Genomic DNA, 26,183 nt, shown 5'->3' with positions numbered 1-26,183 from the left:
AGATCGCGAGACGATATTATTTGAACAAGAACTTACTCCTCAATGGCGTTTCAATAATCATTTCCACAGATATTTGTAGCTCTCGATTGAGCTAGGACCAGTTTGTTTTTAATAAGCACGTGGCTGAAGTACTAAAAACATTTTTTTCCGCTGTGATGCCGTAGAAGAACCATTTTTTGGTTCCAGAATGAACTTTTTGATGAATAGTGCTTTGTGAAGAACATTTTAATAGTCTAAACCTTTCGTGCAATGGACCATGGATTTTAAGGGCTCTTTTGGAAGCAGATGCTAAGAAAGTACCTTTTCTTTAATTATTTTTTGTATCATTATTCATGAGTAGAAAAGTTCAGTTACAGAAACTAACTGAAACAAAGTCATATAATCAGAAGATATTCAGTCAAAAATTACATTATAAAAACGCTGGGTTAAAAACATTTCTGGGTTAAAAGGCAACCCAGCACTGAGTAAATACTGGACAGGACACACGCTGGGTTATTTTAGCCCAGCATGTTATACATTAACACACTTGCTAGTTTATTTTTATTTTTTTTACATGGTGCTGGGTCAGTCCACTTGATATTGAAGGTTTTTCCTTTTAAATAATAAAATTGCACTCTGAAATGGCCCATAAATAGGACAGGAACAGACAAGTTGATATACAATATTGTCTTCTACAATCATTAAATAATCAAAAACATTTAGTAAACGTTTTATGACGCGACAAGAGCAGCCAACGGGAATCTGTGGGAAGAAAACTGGTATAGGCTGTTCCAGTTAATGAAATGTTTCAACCCGTCAAAACGTAGCGCGACGCTAGCACACTAGATTAATATCGCTTCTATTGCGCGACAGCTTTGTCACGACAGCGACGCCGCCTCGTGTTTCGGCCCAGGTCGCGCATTGGTTTGGCGTCGGTCGCTTTGAGTGTGTATCCGTACAGTAGCTTCGTTTGTAGAAGGCTAGCTTTCCAAGCAGACGTAAGCTCCCTGATAGCACACGTCATCACAGAGACGTCTATTTGATGTGCGGGTTTACATCTGGAAGACGAGTGTTTGCTCATCGGCAATACGTTTATATTTGTCAGATGTCAAATAGACGTTTAGAAAATGTCTTTGAGATGTTTATGATTTAGAAAGTATGTAAAACTGACATCTAAAAACATCTATCAGACGTTAGTAAACAGCAGATGTTTTCCAGATGAAGTGATCTTTAAAAGACATCTTGCAGACGTACGTGCTACGACATACATGGAAACGCAAGTTTTACTGTAGTGGCGCTTGCAACAATTCTGATAAGAATGTAAATGTGTAGCTTGAATTGCAATGTAAGTCGCCTTGGATAAAAGCGTCTGCCAAACGAATACATTTAAATGTAAACAAAAAGGTAAAGTGTGAGACTACAGACATTGTCCTATTTGTACAGTAATGATTTGATAGGAAATACTATGTAATACAAACTTTCATTTCATTCAGGAAGTTTCCACTCAGGAAGTTCTCTCTCAGAATAAAATAACACAAAATGACCGTTGACAAATGTGTCCAGTCAGAACCGGTTTTGCACTAACCCAGCGCTGGATAGGTGTGTGAGGGGGTTCATCATTTGCATTGACACAGTAAATATTACCCAGCAGCTAAGTAACCGAAAAACTAGCCAGCACATGGGTAAAAATATATAACAATAACCCAATAAAGTGACCCAACAGGCTGAACCCAGCCATTTTTTTTTAGAGTGTAGCACCAATTCTTCCTTTCCTTTCCTAAAAACTCGCATGAACCATATAGCCATATACCCTGGTTGCATAACATCTCTATCCATGAAGTGTGAGAATCATCGCTCCTCACACAAAGAGACACGATTCAAATGTTGTACCTACGTGTGAACCAGAGGCTAAGGCTAACACATTTCCAATATTACACTTAGCATTCCTGTTCTTCTAGCAAGAAACAAAGACACGAGTGTTTCCTCAGGTAGCAGGAAGCAAAAAAAAAAGAGAGAGAGAGAAAAAACAGGCACCCTTTTCTGAACTAGCGTTTCATGAACTGCGTGTCTATGGATGTGCAATTACGGCGCACTTTTATAGAGGGGGGACTCTGTATGGAAAGACACCTCCGAACAGCAAAGCCGGGCCGGATCTCTGTGCAAGTTCGCCTCGAGTGTGACTTACACGATGGCAAATGGAAGAAAGAAGGAAGACAAAAAAAGGAGCAATATTAACCAAACTAGGGCAAGCTTTCCAAATCCCTTTTGACATCATAATGAGGGTGCCATAAAAAAGAAACAGGTTAATTAAATCCACTCAGTAAATTAATGTGGAGGTCTTCTCTGACTACGGATGGCACCAATTCATCAATTCATCTCCAGGGGAGCGAATTCAACCTGGAAACGAGGGACCAGTGGCTTCTGTATCACCAAGCATTACCTAACTCGTACGCAATCTTTAGTTGAGGAAAATCACCTATGCTATGCATTTTTTGTTCTTTTACAACAAGGTACCATTAGTTGCTTCCTCCCAATAAGGCCAGAACTGTAATTTTCCTCATTAAAACGAGCTAATCTTATCTAGGAGGAAGATTCAAAGCACTGAATGTTTCATTTCTTTAGGCTTGAAAAGCTCAGTTCAAACATGATTAAGTTATTCTGGTCATATAAGGTTCATATTCGTGCTGCAGGTCATGACGATAGTGTTGGCTCTTGTGTTTGTACGGTTGAACATGTGAAATGTTAATACAGCACAAATGACTAAGCAAATGCTTCAGTGAGCATTTCTGTAGAGCAGATTGTGAGGCAAGGACACCGCAGACAAACTGCAGAGCATCACGACTTTGAAGTGGGATGTAGGTCACACATCTAGCATGAGCGCACAGTTAGCGGGAGCTAACAACGGTTCTTGAGCTGCAGCGTAGCAAATCATTATCTGCAGTGCATGATGGGGGGGGGAAACAACCAGCATGATCGAAGAACGTAGTGCTGTTGACCTCCAAAAATAGCAGCAAAGCTGCTATTAGGTGCACCTTGCTATAGGTAAGGGAGATCAAGTCTAGTATCCTGGCGAACGGCCATGGTGACTGGCCCAGATCTCTCGTCCCAGCATGAGGTCAGCGTTTCCATGGAGACGGACCAGCTGAGTGGTAATCTGCTGTTGTTTATGCATAGGCCGGGAGGTGCGAGAGAGAGGATTGAGGAAAGGGAGGGTCGATCACGTGACCGACATCTCCTCCGCTCTCATTTGCATACCAGAGCGTTCGCCGCAGCACGTTCGGCAGATCAAACCGGAACCAGTTTGGGGATTACACGCGCAAAAAAATGAGGTCAAAAGAGCAGCGGCAGCAGATCCCTCTTGTGGAAGATGTTACAATAACACAGATGCCACGGGGAAGCTATTAGACAAATGCAGCCACTCACTCACTCACTCGAGGCTTTCTGCATTCAAAAAACACCAGTGACTTCTATAGGCTGAGGGGGAGAGGGGGTGTGGCCTCATGCAGCACTTCACCGGCTCCACCCTTCCCCTGCTCTCCTCCTCCACAGCGATAGTGGGATAAACCCCTCCTGAAGAGCGCTCACTTTAATCCAGAGAGATTTGAACAGTCACAAGAGACCCTATCGCTGAGGATCACGTTCAGTAAATCTGAGGTCCAGTGCTGTGTACTACATGCGCACTAGCAGAAGAGTCCCGCTCTCTCTCTCTCTCTCTCTACGCTACGAATCATCTTTATCTCCACGGATCCAGAACTGCATGTGAAGGACGAGGAACTGCTGGCTTTGTATTTGGCGCCACCCACTGACTAAACATCCGCTTTACTGAAATCAGTCGGTTACTCATAATCCTATTTAGGTTTTCTTATTTAACATTACTCAGTGTTACAACCTCAAAAAGTCCCCGACTCGAGACAATTAAAAATAAACGATGAAGTAGGAAACAAAAGTCTGAGACTTCTGTTTTTATAGTTTAAACCTGGTAAATAACTGAAAGTACACATTTAAAATCAGTCAATCGAGCATTATTTAATGACAGAGCATTAGTAAACGTGGCAACCATGTACGAATGAAAACTTGAATGAATGTATATTTGTTATTTTAAGATTAAGAAAACATTTTCCTCATTAGGCATGTAGGTGATTGCATTTACTTTGAGACTTTAATTCTACATGATATCCAGTGTAATAGGAGTAAAGGGGAAAACGTATATAGTTTGGTGTTGATAGAGGGTACATGTGTTATTGATGGGGCTGCGGAGACTGGGAAACACTGGCTATAAACCAAATAAACAAGAAATTAAGGATGACAGAATACTTGCACCAGGCTAGCTTATATCAATTTTATTAGGGCATGATACATTTGTAGAGCTTTATTTCAGGCACCGAATGACAACTAGGTAGGCTACTAATCAAACTATTCAAATAAAATGTAAATTCTCACAAATAAATTAAATAAGCTCAACACATCAGAGAGTAAAAAAAAACTGTATTAGCCCTGACTAGCGTAGGTTACTCGCTCATAGATCATCCTTTTTATCTGAATGCCTGTAATTAATCAGTCTAAAAAGCTCAGACGATTTATCGTATTACACAAACTATGCATGGTTTTGAAAATGTGACCGGTTGCAGTTGATGCTTAACATTTAAAACTTCATTACTTTTTCAAAATAATCCAATTTACGATATGAGGTGAGTGCGTTAATATTTTCAGGTCTGGTCGTTTGCGCGCTGTGTTGCCTCAAGATGAATATCATGTATACTCCACCCACTGGAACGGTTTTTCACAGGAACTGAGTATTACACAATACCGACAGTGTTCGTAAATAATCCCAAATTAATTCCCTGTTATTTTGACAGGAAAATACAGTAAAGGATATCATTTACATGTAGCGCGTACATTTTATGCAGTGTGAAAGACTCTCTCGCTCTCTCTCTCTCTCTCTCTCTTTGAGTGTGCGAGAGAAACACTGAGGGCGTTCAGCGAAGCGACGCGAGCGTCTTCACACTACAGTTTACAGTGCATCAAATACGCCGCGCATCGAAATAGTGACGGAGAGTGAAAATCAAGTTCAGGACGACTGAAGGTGTGTAAATATATCTGTGCTAAACTTGCCAAATGATAGACATTACTATATTCGCATTTAGCATGAAAATTTACGTGCATTGAAGAGGGTTGAATTATACATATATATATATATATATATGTATATATAGACACACACACACACACGTATATATATATATATATATATATATATATATATATATATATATATATAATCTGCACTATTTTTGGAACACATACCAAATACTAATAAATTCTGGCAATTCTAATTTATATATAATATATTTTTGTATTAACAATCATCAATAAAAGTCCATTTTTCCGAAAGAAAGAAATATCCCCACAAATAGTCCTGAAAACACATTATTTAATCAAAATGGCTGCAAGTCCTTTTGTATCAGTCAACACTTTTTAAGTGGAATCCAACAGCAGAAAATATAGATGGTAAACGGGCATAATAATAATAAATGGGTAAATGAATAAGTGACCAATAATTGTTTGCAATGTATATATTTTTTTGTAACCACCATTAGTATTTAAAGCCACCTGATTCCAAAACTCCAATGCATGAGCTGAAGAGTCCTGCAGAATGACAAACAACGGTGTATAAGTGGATATGTACGTGTGCCTCTGTAAGGTCGCCAGACCCGTGTGTGATCTGAGCCCGGGCAGAACTGTACCGTGAGAGAGGCTCTGCTCAGTCACGTTTAGGATGAGAACAGAAATATAGTGGCTCGGCAAACACTGCTTACATATGGAATGCATATGTTCTTCATGGATGGTGCTCCTCATTTCCCCAGTGACAGCCTGCCGGAGAAGACAAACGCTCAGATTAACCGCGGAGGGAAACATGCTGACATATGGCCGTCAATATAAACTGAACAGAATACTTAGTAACAGGGCTGAGGGCAAAACTTGAAAATGTGTTCTGTCCACTGAGTAATTGTTTAATAATGTTTAAGAGGGGGAAAAAAACGATGTGAGACCATTATTAAGGCCCATTCACACAACTATAGCTTTAGACTAGTGGTCGACCGCTATTGGTTTTTCGATGGCCGATATGTATACAATTTATATATATATATATATGTGAATTAATAAATTAGGAAAATAATTTCAAAATGAATTAAAAAATAAAATTACAAATAAGAGACATTGTTTGAAAAAAATTGGCTATGAATAAAAAGGAAATAAACACTAACAAACAGGCACTCAAGGCTAATCTGGTAAATTTGTCCATACTGGGTATCATATTTTTTCAAATTAAGACAAGGTAAAACAAATTTTAATTACAGCACAGTGGAAATTACATGAATATGATATAGTAGGAAACTGAATATAGCGCAGCACAGTTTAAAATCAAGGTTTCAAAGTTTGTCGACCGTGCGTCTCCAGTGAAGCTGAACTATCCTGTCTGCATCCGACTCACAAATATATGTCAGAATATCAGAATATATGTCAGAATATCAGAATATATGTCAGAATATCAGAATATCTGACAGCTGGATTAGACTAAATCTGCAAGGTTTGTAAAATGAAAAGTTTATTAGATATCCGTTTAAATTATATAAATGCGTATTTGCTGAATGTAAATGAGTATAATAGCGTTTGCCTTTCTGTTACTAATGCAGTTTTTCTGTTACTAATGTGAAAACTAGCGTTTGTAAAATTACTAGCGTTTGTAAAAGCAAACGCTATAATACTTTTTCATAATACATTTGTTCATTTAGCAGACACTTTTATCCAAAGCGACTTACAAATGAGAACAATAGAAGCAGTTAAACTAATACAGTTTACTTTCTTTGTTTAACAGTTCAATGCAGTAACGTATTAGACAAAACTGTTAAACATGAAGACCGAGAATGGGTGTGCTGTGTGCTCAGGCCGCTTCCAAACAGAAAAGCTTATCGGCCGATATATAAAATCTAAAATTGCCAAATATAGGCCGATATAACATCCTTGGCGATATGTCGGTCAACCACAGCTTTAGACTCTGTTAGGACAAGCTGTCCTTCACTGGTCAACTGATCACAGAATACATTTCATGAGGGGATTTTCCCTTTCGTAACTACAACTGAGAAAGTTTCAGTTAGTTTTGAAGATCATGACAAAATGTTTAGTGTTTTAGTGTGTTCAGTGTGTGAGGAGCACTAGGATCTTACTTGTCAAAGTAGTCGTCCTGGAGGTTCAAAACTAGGCTGTCTGCACTCAGGTACACCTTGTTCTGAGAAGTTGCCACCTGGTGCAAAAGATATAAGATTATGAGCCAAGGGCTTATATACACATACATACATATACATACATACATACATATTAGACACACATACATGCATACATAGTCATGTGAAATAGAAAGTACACCCTCTTTGTATTCCATGGTTTTACATATCAGGACATAATAATAAAAAATGAGCTGGTCTTAAAATTTGGTAAATACAACCTCTGATGAACATCAACACATGACATATTACACTGTCATTATTTAACAAAAATAAAGCCAATATGGAGTAGCCATGTGTGACAAAACACGATTCAGTTGCTTGTAGTGTCACGTATAGCATATAACTTTGAAGTTATGGTTTTCTGTATGACTTCATCAGTCTCTCACGTCACTGTAGAGGGATTTTGGCCCGCTATTCTTTATAACGTTGCTTCAGGTCATTGAGGTTTGGGAGCATCTGTTCATGCACAGATCCACTCTTAAGGTCCCGCCGCAGCGTTTCAATCGGCTTGAGGTCTGGACTTTGATTGGGCAATTGCTAGAGGTATTCTGTTGTGGATTTGTTTGATAAGTTTGCAGTTTCTCTGACCAGTGCACAGTCTGACCTTGGGGAGAGTTTGCTGGGACATCCACTCACTGGAAGATTAGCAACGGTCTTAAATGTTTTCCACTTGTGAAAAATCTTCCTCATTGTAGAATGATGGACTTCAGATCGTTTGGAAATGGCCTTATGTAACCCTTCCCAGATTGATGGCAACAACAACTGCTTCTCTAAGATCATTGCTGATGTCTTTCCTCTTTATAAAACATGGAAACACTAATGGCCTAGTTTTTGTTAAATAAATAATGACACAGTGTAATATGTCATGTGTTGAGGTTCATCTGAGGTTGTATTTACCAAATTTTAAGACCTGCCAAGGACCAGATGTTTTTTCATTATGTCCTCATAGAATTCAGGGTGTACCCATGGGTAAGGATGTAGCAAAGCAAAGTGATAGATCAATTTATGAATCATAACCTGTCAAATTGGCTAATGCGTTGATATGCTATACCCGCCACGGAGGATTTCCCCCTGCTTTTATCGAGCTGGCGGGTGTTAATTGGTCTTTTTATGGCTTTATTAGATAGGACAACGACGCCGTCTTTTAAAAAAAATCTTTTTATTGGAGAATCAAGGATGTTACATTTTACAATCTTTTATTAATATTGCATACTAACATAGTATGTAGTATGTATACTGTGTAGAGAACACACGGAATACCTAATCACCTACTAGGTTGGTTCAACTTGACCTTTCATTACTAGTGAGGTCAAATTAAGGCAAAGTATTTAAAACAGCAGTGATTTTTAATCATTATATGACTGGACTTGAAAAAATTACATTTTGAAAATATCCTAGTTTTCATGTGTGGCTCATGTAAACTGTGGAACTGGCAGTAACGTACTAAGTTGTTAGCATGTATGCTACCGTCCAAAAGTTTGGGTCGGTAAATATTTTTTTTATGTTTCTGAAAGTCCCATCCTATAGGCTTAATTTATTTATTTATTTATTCAAAAATACATAAAAACAGTAATTATGCAAAATATTACAATTTAAAATAAAATTGTTTTTCTGTTTGCATATCATTTAAAATGTAATTTATTCCTGTGATGCAAAGCTCAATTTTCACCATATATTACCCGTCTTTAGAGTCACATGATCCTTCGGGATCATTCTAATATGCTGATTTGATGCTCAAGAAACATTTCTGATTACTAATGTTGAAAACATTTGTGCGGCTTAATCTTTTTCAGGATTATTTAAAGCTATAGTTCAAGAGAACAGGATTTATTTTAAATAATAATGTATTGTTATATTTTGCTACATATTCACTGTCAATTTTGATCAATTCAATGCATCCTTCCTAAATAAAATTATTCAGCTTGATTTATTTTGTTATTTCTCACTGACCACAAACTTTTGCGAGTCAGTGAAATTCAACCAATGACTTCTTTAGTTTGGAGAGTCTTACCGTTTTGGCGATACTCTGGGCTGCTCTGATACGTCTCAGTTTTAGGTATCCAGGGTTCTTCAAGACAGCTTGACCCAACTGGAGTGCACAAACACACAATAAAAACAAAAGCAAATTACTCTGTACCCTTGGTTGAGCCTTTGTTTACCGTCAGCAGACAGCCATTGACCCTACAGCCCGTTTTAGAAATAGAATTGCATCATATCAGCAGAAAAGAGTGCAAAAAAGCAAAGGCATTTCTGAAGACACTAAGACTGCAAACACTGGAACATACACAAATCGAAAGAATGACTGAGAAATGTCCATAATGCACAAACAAAAAAGAGAACAAATGCTTTTAAAAGTGTTTTGGTTGCGGATAGCTTGTTGAAAATGAGGGGGCAATGGTTCAAAATAGCCGATGAATGACTGCGGATTAATTATTACAGAAGCAGGATTCATTAATTATATCTGATAATTACAGTCATTTACCACTCACAGATCTAGAACATAATAACAGGGAATAATAATCATATGAAACGAGGTGCTTGTGGATGCAAATAGTGCATCTGGGACGTTTGATGGTAACCAAGGAAACCCCTTGTAATAATCCTGAATAAAACGGAGACATTGTTTCAATGATCGTCAACACGTGGGATGGAGAGAACTGCGGTAGTTTACCAGTTTAGCAGCCTCGGCTTCACCCTCAGCCTGGATGATCTTCTGTCTCTGGTCCTGTTTGGCCTTCTCTACGTAGAACTGGGCCCTCTGGGCCTCCTGCTGGGCTACACGGCAGCAAGAGAGAAAACTTATTATATAGAAAACTGGCTCACACATAAATATTCTCCTTTTCAGGCTTTTTGAGTGATAAAAATAAACATCTCCGTTCTTACAGATATGGTTTATGCCAGTTGTGTATTGTTGTTAATGTTTGGTCAATACAGGAACACTGGTGAAATAACTAGACCAGAGTGCCCTCTAGAGGAGAGCATGGAGATAAGCATGTTGTTTTAAGGATGCACCACTATGGGTGATAATAATAACCAGTCACAATAATTAATCTGTACTGTTATTTTTCAACAGCTGCAACTCAGACTTTCACAGGAAAATATATTTAAATATGTTTAAACAGAAAACAGTTATTTTAAATTATATTGGTGTATTTGAAATATTGCACAATATTACATTTTTTTTTATTAAATAAATGCATACCGGTAATTTCAACCAGTACTAGTAAAAGTATTTATATTTTGTAAAAAAAAAAAATATTACATTGTTGGAAACAACATTTAAAATACACTGACAACCTTGACCAAAATTAGTTTATATGCCGATTGATTTAGCCAACACCTGCCAATACTGTTACCACAAAATACCACTATTAGAGCCGAAAAATATGCATCTATGCAACATTCATGAAGTAAAATCACTAAAAGACTTCCTTCCGCTGGAAAAAAATAGTCCCTGACCGTAAACAGCAGCAGAAGTTACATACAATATTTCGCCAATAGATGGCGGCAAAGACTGTCTTTATGAGTGAGTCAGTAGCGCAGTCAGAGGATGCATGTTGGGTTATTTGCATTAAATATTATTATATAAAAAAAAATAATAATAATAATAATCACATGCGTTACCAGTAATTTCACAGCCCTAATAAACATATATATATATATATATATATAACCATAAAATATGTGCAATGTCATAAATAACATAAAATGTGGCCAAACATCTGGCCCTCTTATTGAGTACTTTTATCTTTTGGAACCAAGACAGATTGTGGCATTTACTGTGAAACTGACTATTACAAAGAGGCTCGTCTCATATATCCAAAATAAACAAATCATATAATTATGTGACTAGACTAGGTACAATATAAAACATTTTTTATAGCTTAGGCATGCTTAGTTTAGGGTGGTAAATCCACTGAATTCTGTTACGGATTACAAAAGATGTATTTCGGCACTACTAACCAACTTGCTTGGCCTCCACAGCAGCGGTGTATTCTTTGCTGAAGCTGAGCTCTGTGATGGCCACGTCATCCAGGATGATGTTAAAGTCTTTAGCTCTCTCGATTAGATCTCTCCTTATGAGTAGTGACACCTGACCACCAAAATAAAATGACACACGAATAAAGGCTAAGCTGATTTTCTCAGTAACTGATCACCTTGTTTAAACCAGCAACAGGCATGCAGATACGATGAGGTCCAAAAGTGAAGCTGCTACAAAGTGTGAATGTCTTAGTATTTGCTATGGCCTTCTTTTGCTTTATTGACAGCAGCATTTGAGCTGACAAACTCAACACTCATGTTACCCAACATGATTTCGGTAATGGTCAAAAGAGCATATTGTGCTTCATTGGAATCCCAGATTTTCAATGTGGACTTTTGGACCCGGCTGTTAAAAAAATATGTAATAAAACTGTAATCAAATTTGGCCACAAGTAATGTGTATTGTGTAATCGTGTGTCTGAGCTGCCGTCCCGAAGCATCAGGTGAGAGTGTGTGAAATAACAGCCCGTCGTCTTAAATAGCTCTCTAACTAGACAAAGCCTGAGCTTCTCAGACTTCGCGGAGAGTTAATCATTTCTGTCTCACACCAGGCTTAGACTAGAGAAGCCGCTGGCGGTGTTAAAGTCAAAGGTCAGGGGAAGGTGAATTTAGTGGCTGGGACTGAATCTTATAACAAGATCAAATAGAGTCTGCATCAAGATAAATACTTGAAGCTATTGATACTATTCATTTGAGAATGTGGTCTCAGGCATCATGTTATCTCTTCTATGACCAAACCTGTATATGACTGACTTCCATTCAAAACAAAAGGAGACATTCTGAATGTTCACACGGCTCTTTTGCATGAAAGCGAATAAGGACTGAGGCAAGCAAGCTCCAAAATATACACAAAAATATCACGATTTCATACTATAATGCTTTTTCCCCCGTTTTATTTCCAGAATTTTTGGAATTCACTGTTATTTACTCAAAATTGTTTCTGTCAGAGGTATCAAATATTAGTGCTTGTGCACATTCAAACTTGGTTCAGATCAATGACACCAAATGGCATAGCTTATGAGGTTTGAAACAACATGACAGATTTTTTTTTTTTTTTTTCAGGTTATCTATTACTTCAATACTGTAATAGTACTTCAATCGTATTCTTTAATACAGACCTGCCAACTCTGGAGTGGCAAAAAAACAAACAAGCATAGCCGTTTTTAAGTAATTAAACTCACAGCTTCACTATAAGTAGAGAGACACTGCGCAAACAATATACAAATGCACAATCTCTCTCTCTCTCTCTCTCTCTAATAAATGCTATATTACCGAAATGCTTTAAAGGATAATTCCGGTATTTAACACCTTGAGTCTATATTGTAGTTTGTTTTGGATGAACAAGAGTGGTGGACAACATTTTTTTGACAATGGTTCCTCTCTCGAGTTTTTGACTATAATAGAATTGGCCATGGACCCATTTAACATTGGAGTCAATGGGCATGTCTGAAAATGTCATTAAAACAACCTTTAACATTAGTTTTCAAAACTGTGCAACTCACCGAGTGATTAGTGATGTTAGTTGATGTTCCAGAAACAAAAAGTGTTGCGAAATACAGTTTCTGTCGTGTTTTATTCGTCATTTTGTAAAATCCCATTGAATTCTGTTGAAGGACTGAGTGCTCGTTAATATAAATGCGCTACCGGAAACGGAAAGGGGGCTGTTTACATTTGGTCGATGTAGTCTTTTTGCTCGCTTCCGTTTCTCATAAGGCTAGCGAGCAGAGCAACTGTGCTCCGGGAGAGTAGGGCTGGGCGATATGACCAAAATCTCATATCACGATATAAGTCATCTCATATCCCGATAACGATATATATCACGATATAGTACCTTTTCTGTAAATTCAATCAATTAATAATTTATATATATAATTACTACATGGAAAATACTTTTAGCATATATCAAATAAAAGAAAAGTTGATATATATATTGAGTAGGCTATATATTAAGTATATCCTCAAAAATGTTTTTATATATATATATATATATTATATTCTAAAAAAAAAGGGCAAATGTTTGATTAAGAATGTAGAAATATAAAATATGAACGAAATATAAAACACTTTTCAAAAACAAATGATTACAGGCCCAACATAAAATATTGCTATATAAAATACCAAATGTAAAAATTCAATGGAAGATGTTTAATGTAGCAGAAATCAGGGCTCCGAACCTGTTCAATGAACGAAAACAAACAAACGAAATTTTGACAGGAGCATAACCAGAAACGGAAACCAAATCAAATTGAATCGTTCTGAACAGACACGCTTATTTGAAATGGGCATTAACCGGTTAACAACGTTATTTTATCGTTCTGTTAACTATTTTAATTTGCCAGTCAACCAATCATGAATTAAAATAGTACAGACTGAGCAAATGTGATATTGACGCGCATAGCCTATCCAACGTGAGTGAAATGCCCATGCTCAGCTGTCAGTCATCATTGATAAGTCGCAATGGGAATGCGCTGGCGTTAGTTTTCCATACTGTATGTCACCAACTGTCAAAAAATTAGGCCTACATTTCAGTGAAAATGAATAGCAGGTAATATGCAACTTTTTGTTTTTTGAAACCAGCGAAAATTGCAGGATAGTGTAGATTAGAACATGGATCCACACGTCACATCACGCACTTAAAGCGCTTCTGTGAACGGAGAAAACAGAATAAAGCTAAATATATAAAACTAATATATAGGCCTATATGCGAAATATAGGCTATTTGCCTTAAATAATTACAGATTAACAAAACGAAAGGAAGCATTTTACTGAGCTTCGGATCATGCGACAGGGTCCAAAGTTCACAAAAAGGAAACCGAGATGGTAGAAAAGGGAATCGAGCTTGTTTTCTGTATTTTACGGCTTTACAGTTTTGAATCATTTCTTGCTTCTATCCGTATCACCATAATTTACGGAGTAACGGATTCCTGTTCCTGTGATCGCGCCGACGCTTCACGGCACGCGCACACGTTCTTGCATTGCTTGACATAGCAGCATGTTCATTATCAAAATATAATAGTCAACCAAACATATAGAAATTTAACCAAATCATGTTCATGCTACAGAGGTAGCCCCTCATTTAGGAACGAGCTCCTCGGTTTGTCCTGGCTGGTCCTGCTCGGAAACACCCGGTTCTATCACCCTTCACTCGCCATGTTATTCACGTTTCTGCCTGCATTCTCATGGCGGCGTGTAAGATTGCAGTCCTCCAAATGATGAAAAAGTTTTGCCGTAAACAATGTTTTTTACGACACCACGATAGAGCATAATATGAATCGATAGACTTTTTATATCGTCCATCCGATATATATCGTCATATCGCACAGCCCTACGGGAGAGTAAGCGAAATAAACAAACAAAACCTTGAAAATATTGAAAGACGTGACCACTGACCAGTGCAATATGAAGTTGAACTCGACTGTGACCGTGAGTGTCCCGCGAGACATAAACATCGGTTATCGCCATCAAGTGGTCGGGAGTGTGCTAACGCTTCAGATTCAAATATTGAGCGGAAGTTACACAGTTGTGAAGTGTCTGAAAAAATAGTTCTACTATAGCAAAATAAACGAATTGGAATCATATATTGCGACGATATATTGTTTATAATCATCAACGAACACCACTAACCACTCGGTGAGTTTAACAGTTTTGTAAACGAACATTATTGGCTGTTTTAATGACATTTTCGGACATGCCCATTGACTCCAATGTTAAATGGGTCCATGGCCAATTCTATTATAGTCAAAAACTCGAGAAAGGAACCATTGTCAAAAAAATGTTGTCCACCACTCTTGTTCATCCAAAACCAACTACAATATAGACGAAAGGTGTTAAATACCGGAATTATCCTTTATCTCTGTCTGATTTAAAGCGAGCAGAAAGCTAGATCTACTAAATTACTTGACTACGTCATGTGCTTGCTTTTATCACTCGTGTCTTTCTTCTCGGGCACCGGTTCACCTGAAGGCAGACTGTTGGCTTCAGTCTTCATACTGTACCTGGGCTCTCTGTGTGATCAGCTGGGAGGCGTTGAACTTGGCCACCACGCTCTTGAGCACCTCGTTGACGATGGAAGGAAGCACGCGCTCGTCATAGTCTTTCCCCAACTGCTGGTACAAGACTGGCAAGCTTGAGGCAATGGGCCGAGAAAGGACACGGAGACCTATGTTCACCATCTGAAGATCTGTGATGGACAGAGTCACATGAAGGTCACACTTAATGTGCTGGTCATTGACAAGGGCAATGGTGAGAGACAGGGTATGTTGCAATAACAGCAGGCTACATATTTCAGGTTTTATCAGGCACATTTTTAACAATAAAACATCTGGTTCAAAGTCACCTTTGCTTCCAGTGAGTGATGAAATCTTCCTTGGCCTAGCTCGGATATCATAGATGATGGGGTACTGGAACCACGGTATCCTAGACGTAAAAATGAAGAGTTTACTGCTAAATGAAACTTTCCCTCATGTTGTTCTGACCTGTATCATGTTCTTTCTTTTGTGAAGCATGAAGTAAAATGTTAGGCAGAGCGCCCAAGTTCCTTATCTCTAAACATAAAAAATAGATTTATATTTTTTTAAATACTTATTACTCTGCTGAGCTCCAAAAAACTAAACATTTAAAGAGTCATAAAAGCACGTTTTAAATATTGAACCACATTTGAGATTTGTGAGATGATGGGAAGATAACGGTTAACATTAAATTTAAATTAATTTTATTCAGGATGCATTCAATTGATCAAAAGTGACAGTAAAGGCATTTATAATGTTATAAAAGATTAATGTGTCAAATAAATGCTGTTCTTTTGAACTTAAAAAAGCCATTAAAAAGTATCACGGTTTCCAGAAAAAGGAGGCAGCGCCTCCTCAAAATTTGGTGAGAAAATAACCCATATTATAAAAATAAAAAGTGTATAAATGACCTGTTTTTCTAAAGTAACGGCAGCGCCACCGCGCGGTGTAAAGTTACAGCGGGACGCCGAATTTTTAAGGCCGAATATAGTTAATTTTAAGTCCCAATATATAGAGATGTTAATGTGGCTCCATGTGTAAATTAGTACAAATTTTTAATGGTCGCACATTTTCTGAAGAACAAATCTTTTTTTTTTCTTTCCATCAACACAATTGAACATTACTGACTACTGAGTAGGGCTGGGTATCGTTCAAAATCTTTCGATACCGGTTCCTAACGATACTTTTTTCGATAACAATTTTATGAAATCCATTTTAACAAGATTACATAACATATTACCTCAGAAAAACTTTTATTTTTTATTTATTTATTTTTATTTTTTCAGTTTGACTCATGCTCCTTAGCCAGTGCACAAAGGAACAAAAAATGTTTTATAAAGCGCTCATGCTCACCAAAGCTGAATTTTTAAATAAAAAAATACAGTAGGCCTAAAACTTTAGTAATATTGTGAAATAGTATTACAATTTAAAATCTTATTTGAATATATTTCAAAATGTAATTTATTCCTGTGATGTCCAAACTGAATTTTCAAAATCATTACTTCAGTGTCACATGACCCTTCAGAAATATGAAAACGGTTTGCTGCTAATATTTTGGAAACTATGATACATTTTTTCATGATTCTTTGATGAATAAAAAATTCAAAAGAAAAGCATTTATTTAAAAACGAAAAATTTTGTAACATTACACATGTTTTAATGTCACCTTTGATAACTTTAATGCATCTTTACTGAAAAAAAATAAAATCTGACTAACCAACACATTTTTGAACGGCAGTGTACATTCAGTAGGTTATTATTTATTGCAATATAAACACTGGAGTGATCAACAAGGTATCTCTTCATTTACCAGTCGAAGACGAAGCAACTGTCTGCTCTTTACTCCGTGCACTGTCAAGGTCTTCATCGTGTTTGTCGTGGTACCGGTCAGCAATTATTTTACCGCAAATACTGCATCGCGCGCTGTTGGAATCGAGCCTGGAGAAATGTACCCACACTTTTGATCGACTTTTCCACATCTTTAAGGTATTATGTGTGTGTGCTCGCATCTCGTATGAATATGTGCGCGGAGAGTTTGTGTGTGTGTGCTCGCGTCTCATACAAGTATGCGCGTCGAGAGTTTGTGCGCGCGCGCGCGTCTCATATGAATATGTGCGGGCCGCGGAGAGTTCCGCGCGTCTCGTGTGTGTTTGTGAGTTTGTGTGTATGTGTGTGAGCGACTTTATGTGTGTCGCGTTTATGTGTGTGCATTTCATATGTATGTGTTTGAGCACTGACGTTGATGAGTTAACTCCTTAGGTATCAAAATCTGGAACCGAACAACATGTCATTTTTCGATACTCGATAGTATCGAGGCAATTCGGTCGGTACCTAAAAAGTATCGAGACTCGGTACCCAGCCCTACTACTGAGTGCCATAATGAGTGCCCAAGCTTGTGTGCCTGTAACTCTAAAAGTAATAAAGATATCTTAATAGCCTTATATCCTCATTCTAAATAAACTTTTCTTTTGTAATCTTTTTAAAGGTCCTATGGGTCAATCCTATAGATATAATAATTAACCCATTTTCAATATATAGCTACACCAGTATATTACTGTATCATCAACCTCTATTCAAAACGATAAACACAAACGTTTTTTTTTTTTTTTTGTCAGGAAGATACATAGATGGCATAAAATTTAAAAGCACAAAAACTGAACGTCTTTGAAATTACAACAAAAAAAAAAAAGTTTTTTTGTTATATTCATGATGGACAGCCTTAATGTACCTGATGTGCAATCCTTCTGAAAGCACAGTGTCCATCTGCATCCCTCCGATTCTGTTGAAGATAATGGCTCTCTGTCCACCCTCAACTACACACACACACACAAAGCAAAACACAATTAGTTATTAAACTCCCAATAAAGCACGCACGAGTTTAAGAAATGTAAGAGAGTAAAAAATGACAGGGATAACTTTCATTCATTACATAATTTGCCCATCCTAACCATGTAATCATTCTTAATTTTTCAGTGTGTGTATTACCGGTGTACGTGGCTTCTTTGACCCCGTAGGCAAGGGCTCCGGCTCCGATGAGCAGCTTCACGCCCAGCCCGAGCCCTCGAGGGCCGGACCCCATCCGGCCAGCAATCTGCCTCAGCTGCTGCAAAAAGTTCTGAGACAAACAGACACATAAAGTCAGACTTTTCAAATGGCTATTTATATTAAATGAATGATGTTGTCTTATATCTAGGCAGCATGATATCATGTTCAACATGTTCTTCCAACTAATGCATAGGCATCACGATTAAAGAGACTTGAATCGCCAATGATACAGAGGTGGGAACTGTGTAGATTTATAGGTCAAATACTTTAAAGCCATATAACTGATCTCAAGCCAGTTTGACTCAAACTCAATTTAGAAAGGCTTTTATAGCAGCCTACAAAAAGAAAATGTATCAAATTAAAAATGTTATTAGTGGTTTTTATGCAAGATACCAGTAGCTTGCTGAAGAATAAGAATCCAGTTAATAAATGAATGTGGGATACGAGTACAAGTCAGTTAATGCAATTCAAGTGTACCAAATTGACCTTGTCTAGGACAAATGAGGGCCAACTTTAAAATACTGTTATAAATGCACCATATAACCGAGACAAATTGTGATTTTAGAGTGAGCTACATCATAATAATTATATTTCAATGAAGGTCACACACATAAAGTTATACAAGGTGCGTCATAGTGGCATAACTGAACCCTGCAAAGCTAGCACACTAGCATAGCTTTTTTAAAAGACATAAATAAACCTAGACAATTACATGCAAACTACTAGAAGCCAATTATTTAAAATACAGTTATTGCCTGCCAACAAAATGTTCATATACAATTCCAAAACTTTCTTTATATTATTAAATATGATGTAACTTACTCCGGGATCTTTATTCGCCATGCTGCTGCTGTCCTGTCCTGTCGGCTGAACGTCACCTGTGACAGTCCAACCACGTGATGCAGCACTTCCTGGTTTACCGCGTGGCACCACGGGAGTTGTATTCTACTGCTCGAGCTGTAGTGCAGCAGTGAACTGAATGAACGTGGTTTAACCGCGAAGATCTTTAACAAAGCTTTCTTTGGAGACCCGTGGAGAACCTTTTGCTTTCGTAGTTGGATTAAACTTTAATTTTATATCACTGTTGGGTCTATTTGTGATTTCACGAGAGTCCTTAAACATGTCGGGAGGGGGCAGTAGAGAACTCTTGTTTACATAGATTAATGCTCAGCAATATTTTCTACACACGTTTTCATTTTCTGTCTGTTGATTCTCAAGTGGATCTCATGAAAACATCTCTAAAGCTAAATATTAATTAGATTTACATTATTGGGTAACATTTTATTTTAAGGTGACGTAATTAGGCTACACGTTACACAACATGTAGCAGTAAATTTAAGCATAAAAGTAACTAACCCAAAATTAAACCCTAACTGTAACTCTATAGCCTACTAATTTCATGTAGTTTATTAATATTACTCAGTAGGCTACTTATTTGAGTAAGCACAATATAACTACGTCACCTTAAAATAAAGTGTAACCCACTTTTTTGTTTTAATTGAATGTAATTTTATTTAAATAAGCAAAAAGGCAGTGTACAATTATATGAATGTTCTTTTTATTTCTTTTTAGCCTATTTAAATCAACATAAAGTCAGTACTGCCATATATACAGTGAACGAGAATGATAAATAATAACCTTAATGGTCCTAAAAAATACCTTAATTTTTAATTTCAACAAAATGTAATGTATTATTTCTTTAATTAATAAAATGTTACAGACATCTCAGTGTGTAAGCCCTTACATATTTCAGACATTTCTCTCTCTCTCATGTTATGTAACCTGGCCTCAAAACTGCAATGAGATCGACGACACATCTGTACATCACACACTCTCACGCCATCATGGCTGTATAAACTATTTAATTGATTGAAAATGCTGGAAAATTTATGCAAAGAAGACCTTTTTTCTCAAAAAATCAAACATGCAATGAGTCATACTGTAAATAAGTATAATATATTATGATGCAAAGCTGCCTGTCTCTGCTTCCATCCTTCCCCCAAAAGTTATTTCAGTGTCTCCTAATCATTGATGCTAAGACAATCAATTACTGTCATTTTACTCAAGACTTTTTCATTTCAAAATCTTTTACCCAAGTCAGTCAGACTAATAGGTTTCCCACAGCTCGTGTGGCACGCAGTGTATTTGTTTCCATGTGTCAGAGATACCTGACATGATTGACTTTCCTTCTCCAAATCCTGTTCTGAATCTGTCACTTTTTATCCCTTCTCGTCACAATGGCAGATGGTGGATGTATGAATTTGACACGGTGACAGTAACACTCTGAACACCCATGTGATGCTCACTGTTCTGTCATTGTGTGACCTTTGACTAGTCTGACATCAGCCCATCTGGCATCTCCTGGGCTGAGGCATTCATTCATGGCATTTACTTCAATGCATGCATGTCCTGGCCTGTTCACTCGTGTCTAAGCGACCTCAGGTCAAGTGGGTCAAATAAAAAGTAGACCCAAGATCAGCCGGCACTTTAAAGCACCCCATGCAGTCAGTATTTTTATCCCTTTAAACTGTTTTTTCCTTGAAAAACATCTCTTCTTACTTTAAAATAGCTTGAATGTAACTCTACACCCTTGCCTCATTTAGTATAAGCGGTTTTATGAATATGCAAATTAGCCCCGCCTCCACGCACTCGCACCAGCTCAGAGATCCACTCGTTGACGATCACACCTTGACCTGATTGGTTACAAAGTAGTTTGTGACGTCAGAAACACCAGCGATTTCAAACCGTGTTTTAGAGACTGTCTTTGGTTCACTGCAGTTTTAAGGAGAAAATACTCAGCAATAGTGATCACTTATGAATTTGCACATGGTTTGTCTTAAAGCATATTAAAAACACAACATAGGCATATAAACAACATTCAAATATTGATTTTCACCACATCAGTGGTTTTAGTTTCAGAATGGTCAATGTAATAGTTTTCTCAGGTCACCAATTCATGATACCAGTAATTATTAGGTAAGATCAGGTTTTACTTTTTACAGTGTTCAAAATGAATTACTCAGCAGTTAGTTTCAGGCCTCAAATTTGGTGTTCCTCTTATATGTTCCCTGTGTCATGTCAGGACATTTGTTATATTTCCTGCTTCCTGTCTCGTGAGCCGATTTTGTAGTCCTTTGTATTTAGTGTTGATTAGTCCTGGTAGTTTCCCAGGTGTGTCTTGTTGGCTCCTGTGTAGCCTATGTATAGCCCTTGTCAGTCATTAACTGTATGTATACACATAGTCCGTGTTCCTGTTTCCTTCGTTTCTCTCGATGCGCAACAAAAAACTCACGTGACTTCGCCTCAGAGGATGTGATTGGAAAACTGGACTAGTGGACCGACTTCTTTGCACAGCATCTCTAATGTTGGTTTGATCATTTTGAAATGCCTGAGCCAAAGTCTGTCATCAGAAAGATTTGCTGTAATGACGGAAGTGTCTCATGATTGCGTTCCCAAACACCGGCATCCAAACACAAGATAACATGATGACATTATTATCGTTCTGAGACGCAAGTCATTTATGATGTATAAGAAACTAAAACAGTTTCTTACGCGATTGTAACAGCTTCCATTTTTATTAAGATATTTTGCTAAATTTTCCCAGGAAGTGATGATTCTGTTCTCTTAAAGTCTTAAATTTGCAACTTTGAATGGAAACCTATCAACTGATAGTCTATGCCGTTGTGGGGGGATTTTTCAGCGACTCGTTCTGCAGGTTACATTGTTTTGGCAGTAGGTGGTGACAAGTAAAGTCTTTATGAGTGAGTCATTGAATTATTAACTCAACTGATTTGTTCAACACTGTGACTCATTGAGAAATAAAGAACAGTTGCCTAGTTCTGGCATGAAACTCTAGATGGCGTAGGCTGATAAGTCTTTGACTCATTTGGTAGCGATCCCATCATTATCTTCTATTCCGCCAAGACCATATCCATTACCATTGCCATTCTCTACTATTACTATACCAATCTCCCGAGAGTTGTCATGACAGAACTATGTGTTGATGCTGAATACGGTGTTTGTTTGGGGAATAGAAATACACATAATAGAAATAACTGGCAATTTCTAATATGTAAATTTAGTAACATTAACGTCTTTGTTCATTGAACTGCTTTATATTGCACTCTCACTTGTGCTTTAGTAATGGATGATTACCCGCGGCCTCACCAAATCCACAACCTGTAATATTTGAAGCAACAAAACTCTTGCTCATATGATATTGCTTAATTACTTGATGCAGACTGGCTCATGCTTTTACGACCATGTGTGTGCTCTAGAACTAATTTACATTTCAAATAGTGAAATCTTAAGGCATACTTACTCAAAGAGATGCTCATTAATTAAGATTCGTCAGTCTGCTCTGGGACAGAGGCTTCATATATATAATCTTCTCATTTCCAGCTTCAGGCTTGACTCAGTTCGCACACAGGAGAACACAAGGACATGTGTGCCAAGAGTGCAAGGTTGACTTTGATAACAGTTATTCTCCATCTTTACGGTTCGTCACTTGAGAGTGGGTTGTGAAAAAGCAGATGTAGGGTCATTGAGCATGAATGTCTGTCTCCAGGACATGGAGATTAGTTTGTTTGTTTGTATGATGGTTGTATAGAGAATGTGAGGTCTGTTGAAACAACTCTTACAAGCAAGTGGGTTCATTTAAAAAAAACCTTGAAGAATGAGAAGACTTCATGACGGATAAGAATTCATTTAGGTTCACCAATTGTATGTGTGCGCTTTTTAAACACAATGTTAAACAGCAGCCTGAAGGTTAGCAATTTGTTTAGTAAAATTGGTGCCTTCTGGCCTCAATGGAAATGCAAAATATATCAGGTTAAATAGTCCCACATCTTATGTGTTATAATGACCTGAAATCTGTATTTTTGTTATAGAAAACAAATAAACACACATGTTAAGTTTACACATCTTGCATATTATATTTCATTTAAGATATTTTGCATAATATGTAGTTTACAATAATTTGCATAGTCTTCATAATATGTGACACTAATGTGCATTTAATTCATATGACGTCATTGTCTGCATGTGCAAAAGTCAAATGTATTACATATAAATTGTGGAAAGCAACACTGTGCATCAGTCTGGTCCGGATAAACTGTGGGACAAACAGTTCAAAGAGGATATCCAGAATTCCCACTGCTAATATCAGGGCACACACGAGTCACTGCGAGGTCAAAGCAGCCGGCACATTAAACAGCACAGAGAACGGCTGACCTGAACCGCTCAGTCTGTGAACTGAGACCGGTGCAAATGAGCAAATGCTTAATGACATTGAATAATATCATAAAACATTATTTTCTCACGCAGAAACAGTTCTGCGCCTACAATACAAGACCATAATGAATTCCCAAAGAATTCAAGAATTAAAGGCCCCCTGAAATCAAAATGTACGTTTTTTAGCTTTTAGTATGAATATGTTAGCCTTAAAGCTACACTGTGTAGGAATTACTCCCATCTAGCAGTGAAGATGTATATGACTACCAACTGAATATTACTTTCTAGCCGCTCCCGTTCCGAGGGCGTTTTAACTCCTACAGTGGCCGTATTATTTCAAATCTGCCGGCAGTCGCGAGTAACCTCCCGCTCGCATTCGTCACGGTGCCACTGAGTGTAAAAACATGAAAGGCGACGCTTGAATTTCCAGGTATGTCGCTCTTTGGCTAATGTATTTTCAAGATGGAGGCGCAACATGGCTTCTGCCATTCGAGCAGCTCACCCGTATGTATTATAAATGACAGATTCTACGCTTACGAGAAAACTTGATTAGTTAGAAGTAATTACACATTAATGAGCACATATGATTTTGAAAGAACAAAGTGGTTATTCAGTGTTCATTAGTGTTCATTCAGTAGTGTTTCATCGTCATAATGGCCTGGCAGCAGAATACAGAGCTTTCAGTCGTTTTTGCGGATCCGTGTGTAAGGGGAACGTTTTGACAATGGTTTCGTCTGTACGCGGAAAACTCAAAGAAAAAAAGTCTCAGTTTTAAGTATATCGTTGTCGTGTAAACGTACCCTCAGTCGTGAACTACAGTTACCATCATGTTCACACAGTGCACAAAAACGCCTCTGCAATTACTCACAATGTCTCTCAACGCAGGGACTGGTGGTGGGAAAACAAAATTACTTGCGTTACTTATTTGAAAAAGAAACTCAGATATTTTGTCAGATATATAATGCATTACTTTACTCATTATTTAAAAAGTAATCAGATTACTTAACTCACATCTTGTAATGTGTTACATCTAACACTTGGAAAAACTTGTTACAAAACTTGCTTTCTTAATAATGTATTCATTATTCCTACTACGTAGATGTTTGAAGACACTTTAGTTACCGAAGAAATTTCAGTTACTTTTTAACCCCCCCAAAAAAACAATGTTCCTCCTGAATGAGAACTAGCTTCTGTCCTAAATACTTGAACGTAAAAACAATTGAGGGCAAATGTAAATGCTTATATTGTATTGCACATTAAACACTTACAGATCTTCTTGATCAAGAAATGCAAACATTTTTAAAGATCATGATCCAGAAATGAGATGTAGTCGTACAACAGTGTATTATTATCACTGCAAAGTCTAGACGTATAATCATTTGATTTATTGTTTAATTTTTTTGTCACATACTCAGGATGTGGATTTACTGAAACCATTAGAAATTCATGAAAAAATCCCAAGGAAGATTATTATTGAGTTGGGTTATTGAGGATTTCTATGTCCTGACCTTATTTGTCATGACTCAGGGAGGAGAAATATTTGATTACATGCCAGCTCATTAATTTGAAGCTGCATACAGTGTAGACCGGATGACTGCGAGTGAATAGGTTGTCGTGTGTCTCACTTCTGATTAAGCTTGGACTGCTACACTGAACAAGAGACAATCAATCATAATGAATGCCTCCAATGAGACAGTGATGGAAGGAACAGGGCACTACCGCACTCAACAAAAAATCCGTAAAAATAGGGCACAATGTACTGTATTAATCTGAAGGAATTTTCTGTATTTATTTTTTGTCCCGGTAATGAGCTGCCAGTACCTTTTCTGTTGTTTTACGGATTTATTGTCGTGCAAGCAAGGAAATTATATACTATAAATTCGTAAAGTTATTGAATGAATGAATGAATGAACGAATGAATGAACGAATGAATGAATGAATGAATGAATGAATGAATGAATGAATGAATGAATGAATGAATGAACAAATTTGTCAAATGAATAAAATTAATAAAAATGTCTCTATCTCTCTCTCTTTTTGTCTCTCGATTTATAATGAGAGTGTTATACATCATGGTAGTATATGTGGTAATGTCTTTAATTAATGCTAATTTAAATAAAAATATAGAGAATCGGTAACAATAATGGTTAACAAAAAAAAAGCATAAAAATACAATAATAATAACGATAATAATTAATATCCCTAAAATAGGATGACATGTTTTTGTGAGGTTTGACTTCAGTCACAAAGCATTTATAGAGGAGTTCAATATGTCAAACTTGATACTTGATTAAGTATTACATAAAAAAGAAGAATATTTTGTTAATATCTACTTATTTTGTTGAACAGCTTGTAATAAAAAAAAAAATAGGCTATATTTAGATGATACATGTATGTGGAAGACTGTAAATGGTTTCCAATTTCCTCAGATTAACATGCTTTTACCACTCAGCAGTATAAAGTACAGTAATAAAGTGTGCAGTAGTGTACTTCCTCTTCCTCCAGCAGCATCAGCAGCACATCTTGAGTGTTGATGTTATTCATGGGAGGTGGCATTCTGCTCAATAAGGCGTTTCCGCGCTCAAGTGGGCTG

The 26,183-nt window shown here is 37.2% G+C and overlaps 1 protein-coding gene across 2 annotated transcripts; it reads right to left on the bottom strand.

Annotated features, from left to right (window-relative positions):
- Positions 1–5,393: 5,393 nt before the first annotated feature.
- Positions 5,394–19,486, bottom strand: phb2a (prohibitin 2a). Of its 2 annotated transcripts, XM_079613062.1 has the most exons (11): positions 19,181–19,334; positions 18,299–18,428; positions 18,042–18,126; positions 15,643–15,722; positions 15,302–15,486; positions 11,229–11,358; positions 9,937–10,040; positions 9,277–9,354; positions 7,206–7,282; positions 5,796–5,850; positions 5,394–5,625 (listed from the first exon to the last, which is right to left on the bottom strand). In XM_079613062.1, exons 1-10 carry the CDS (start codon positions 19,199–19,201, stop codon positions 5,832–5,834), a joined length of 909 nt encoding a protein of 302 aa, XP_079469188.1. In that variant the 5' UTR covers positions 19,202–19,334; the 3' UTR covers positions 5,394–5,625; positions 5,796–5,831. The 2 variants fall into 2 exon arrangements, with proteins under 2 accessions (XP_079469188.1, XP_079469187.1); XM_079613061.1 differs by having other exon boundaries at positions 5,394–5,850; positions 19,181–19,486.
- Between the last annotated feature and the right edge of the window lie 6,697 nt (positions 19,487–26,183).

This window comes from Phoxinus phoxinus (genome assembly GCF_949152265.1).
Source record: "Phoxinus phoxinus genome assembly, chromosome: 5".
Taxonomy (NCBI): Eukaryota; Metazoa; Chordata; class Actinopteri; order Cypriniformes; family Leuciscidae; genus Phoxinus; species Phoxinus phoxinus.
This window is presented reverse-complemented; position numbering and strand designations above follow the sequence as displayed.

Excerpts from the sequence above, each read along its gene's own strand:
- phb2a (XM_079613061.1), bottom strand. The coding sequence starts at position 19,201 with ATGGCGAATAAAGATCCCGGA. Across the intron at positions 18,429-19,180 it reads TGGCGAATAAAGATCCCGGA|AACTTTTTGCAGCAGCTGAG; the intron begins GTAAGTTACATC and ends TGTTTGTCTCAG. Across the intron at positions 15,723-18,041 it reads TCAGAAGGATTGCACATCAG|GATACCGTGGTTCCAGTACC; the intron begins GTACATTAAGGC and ends TTTTACGTCTAG.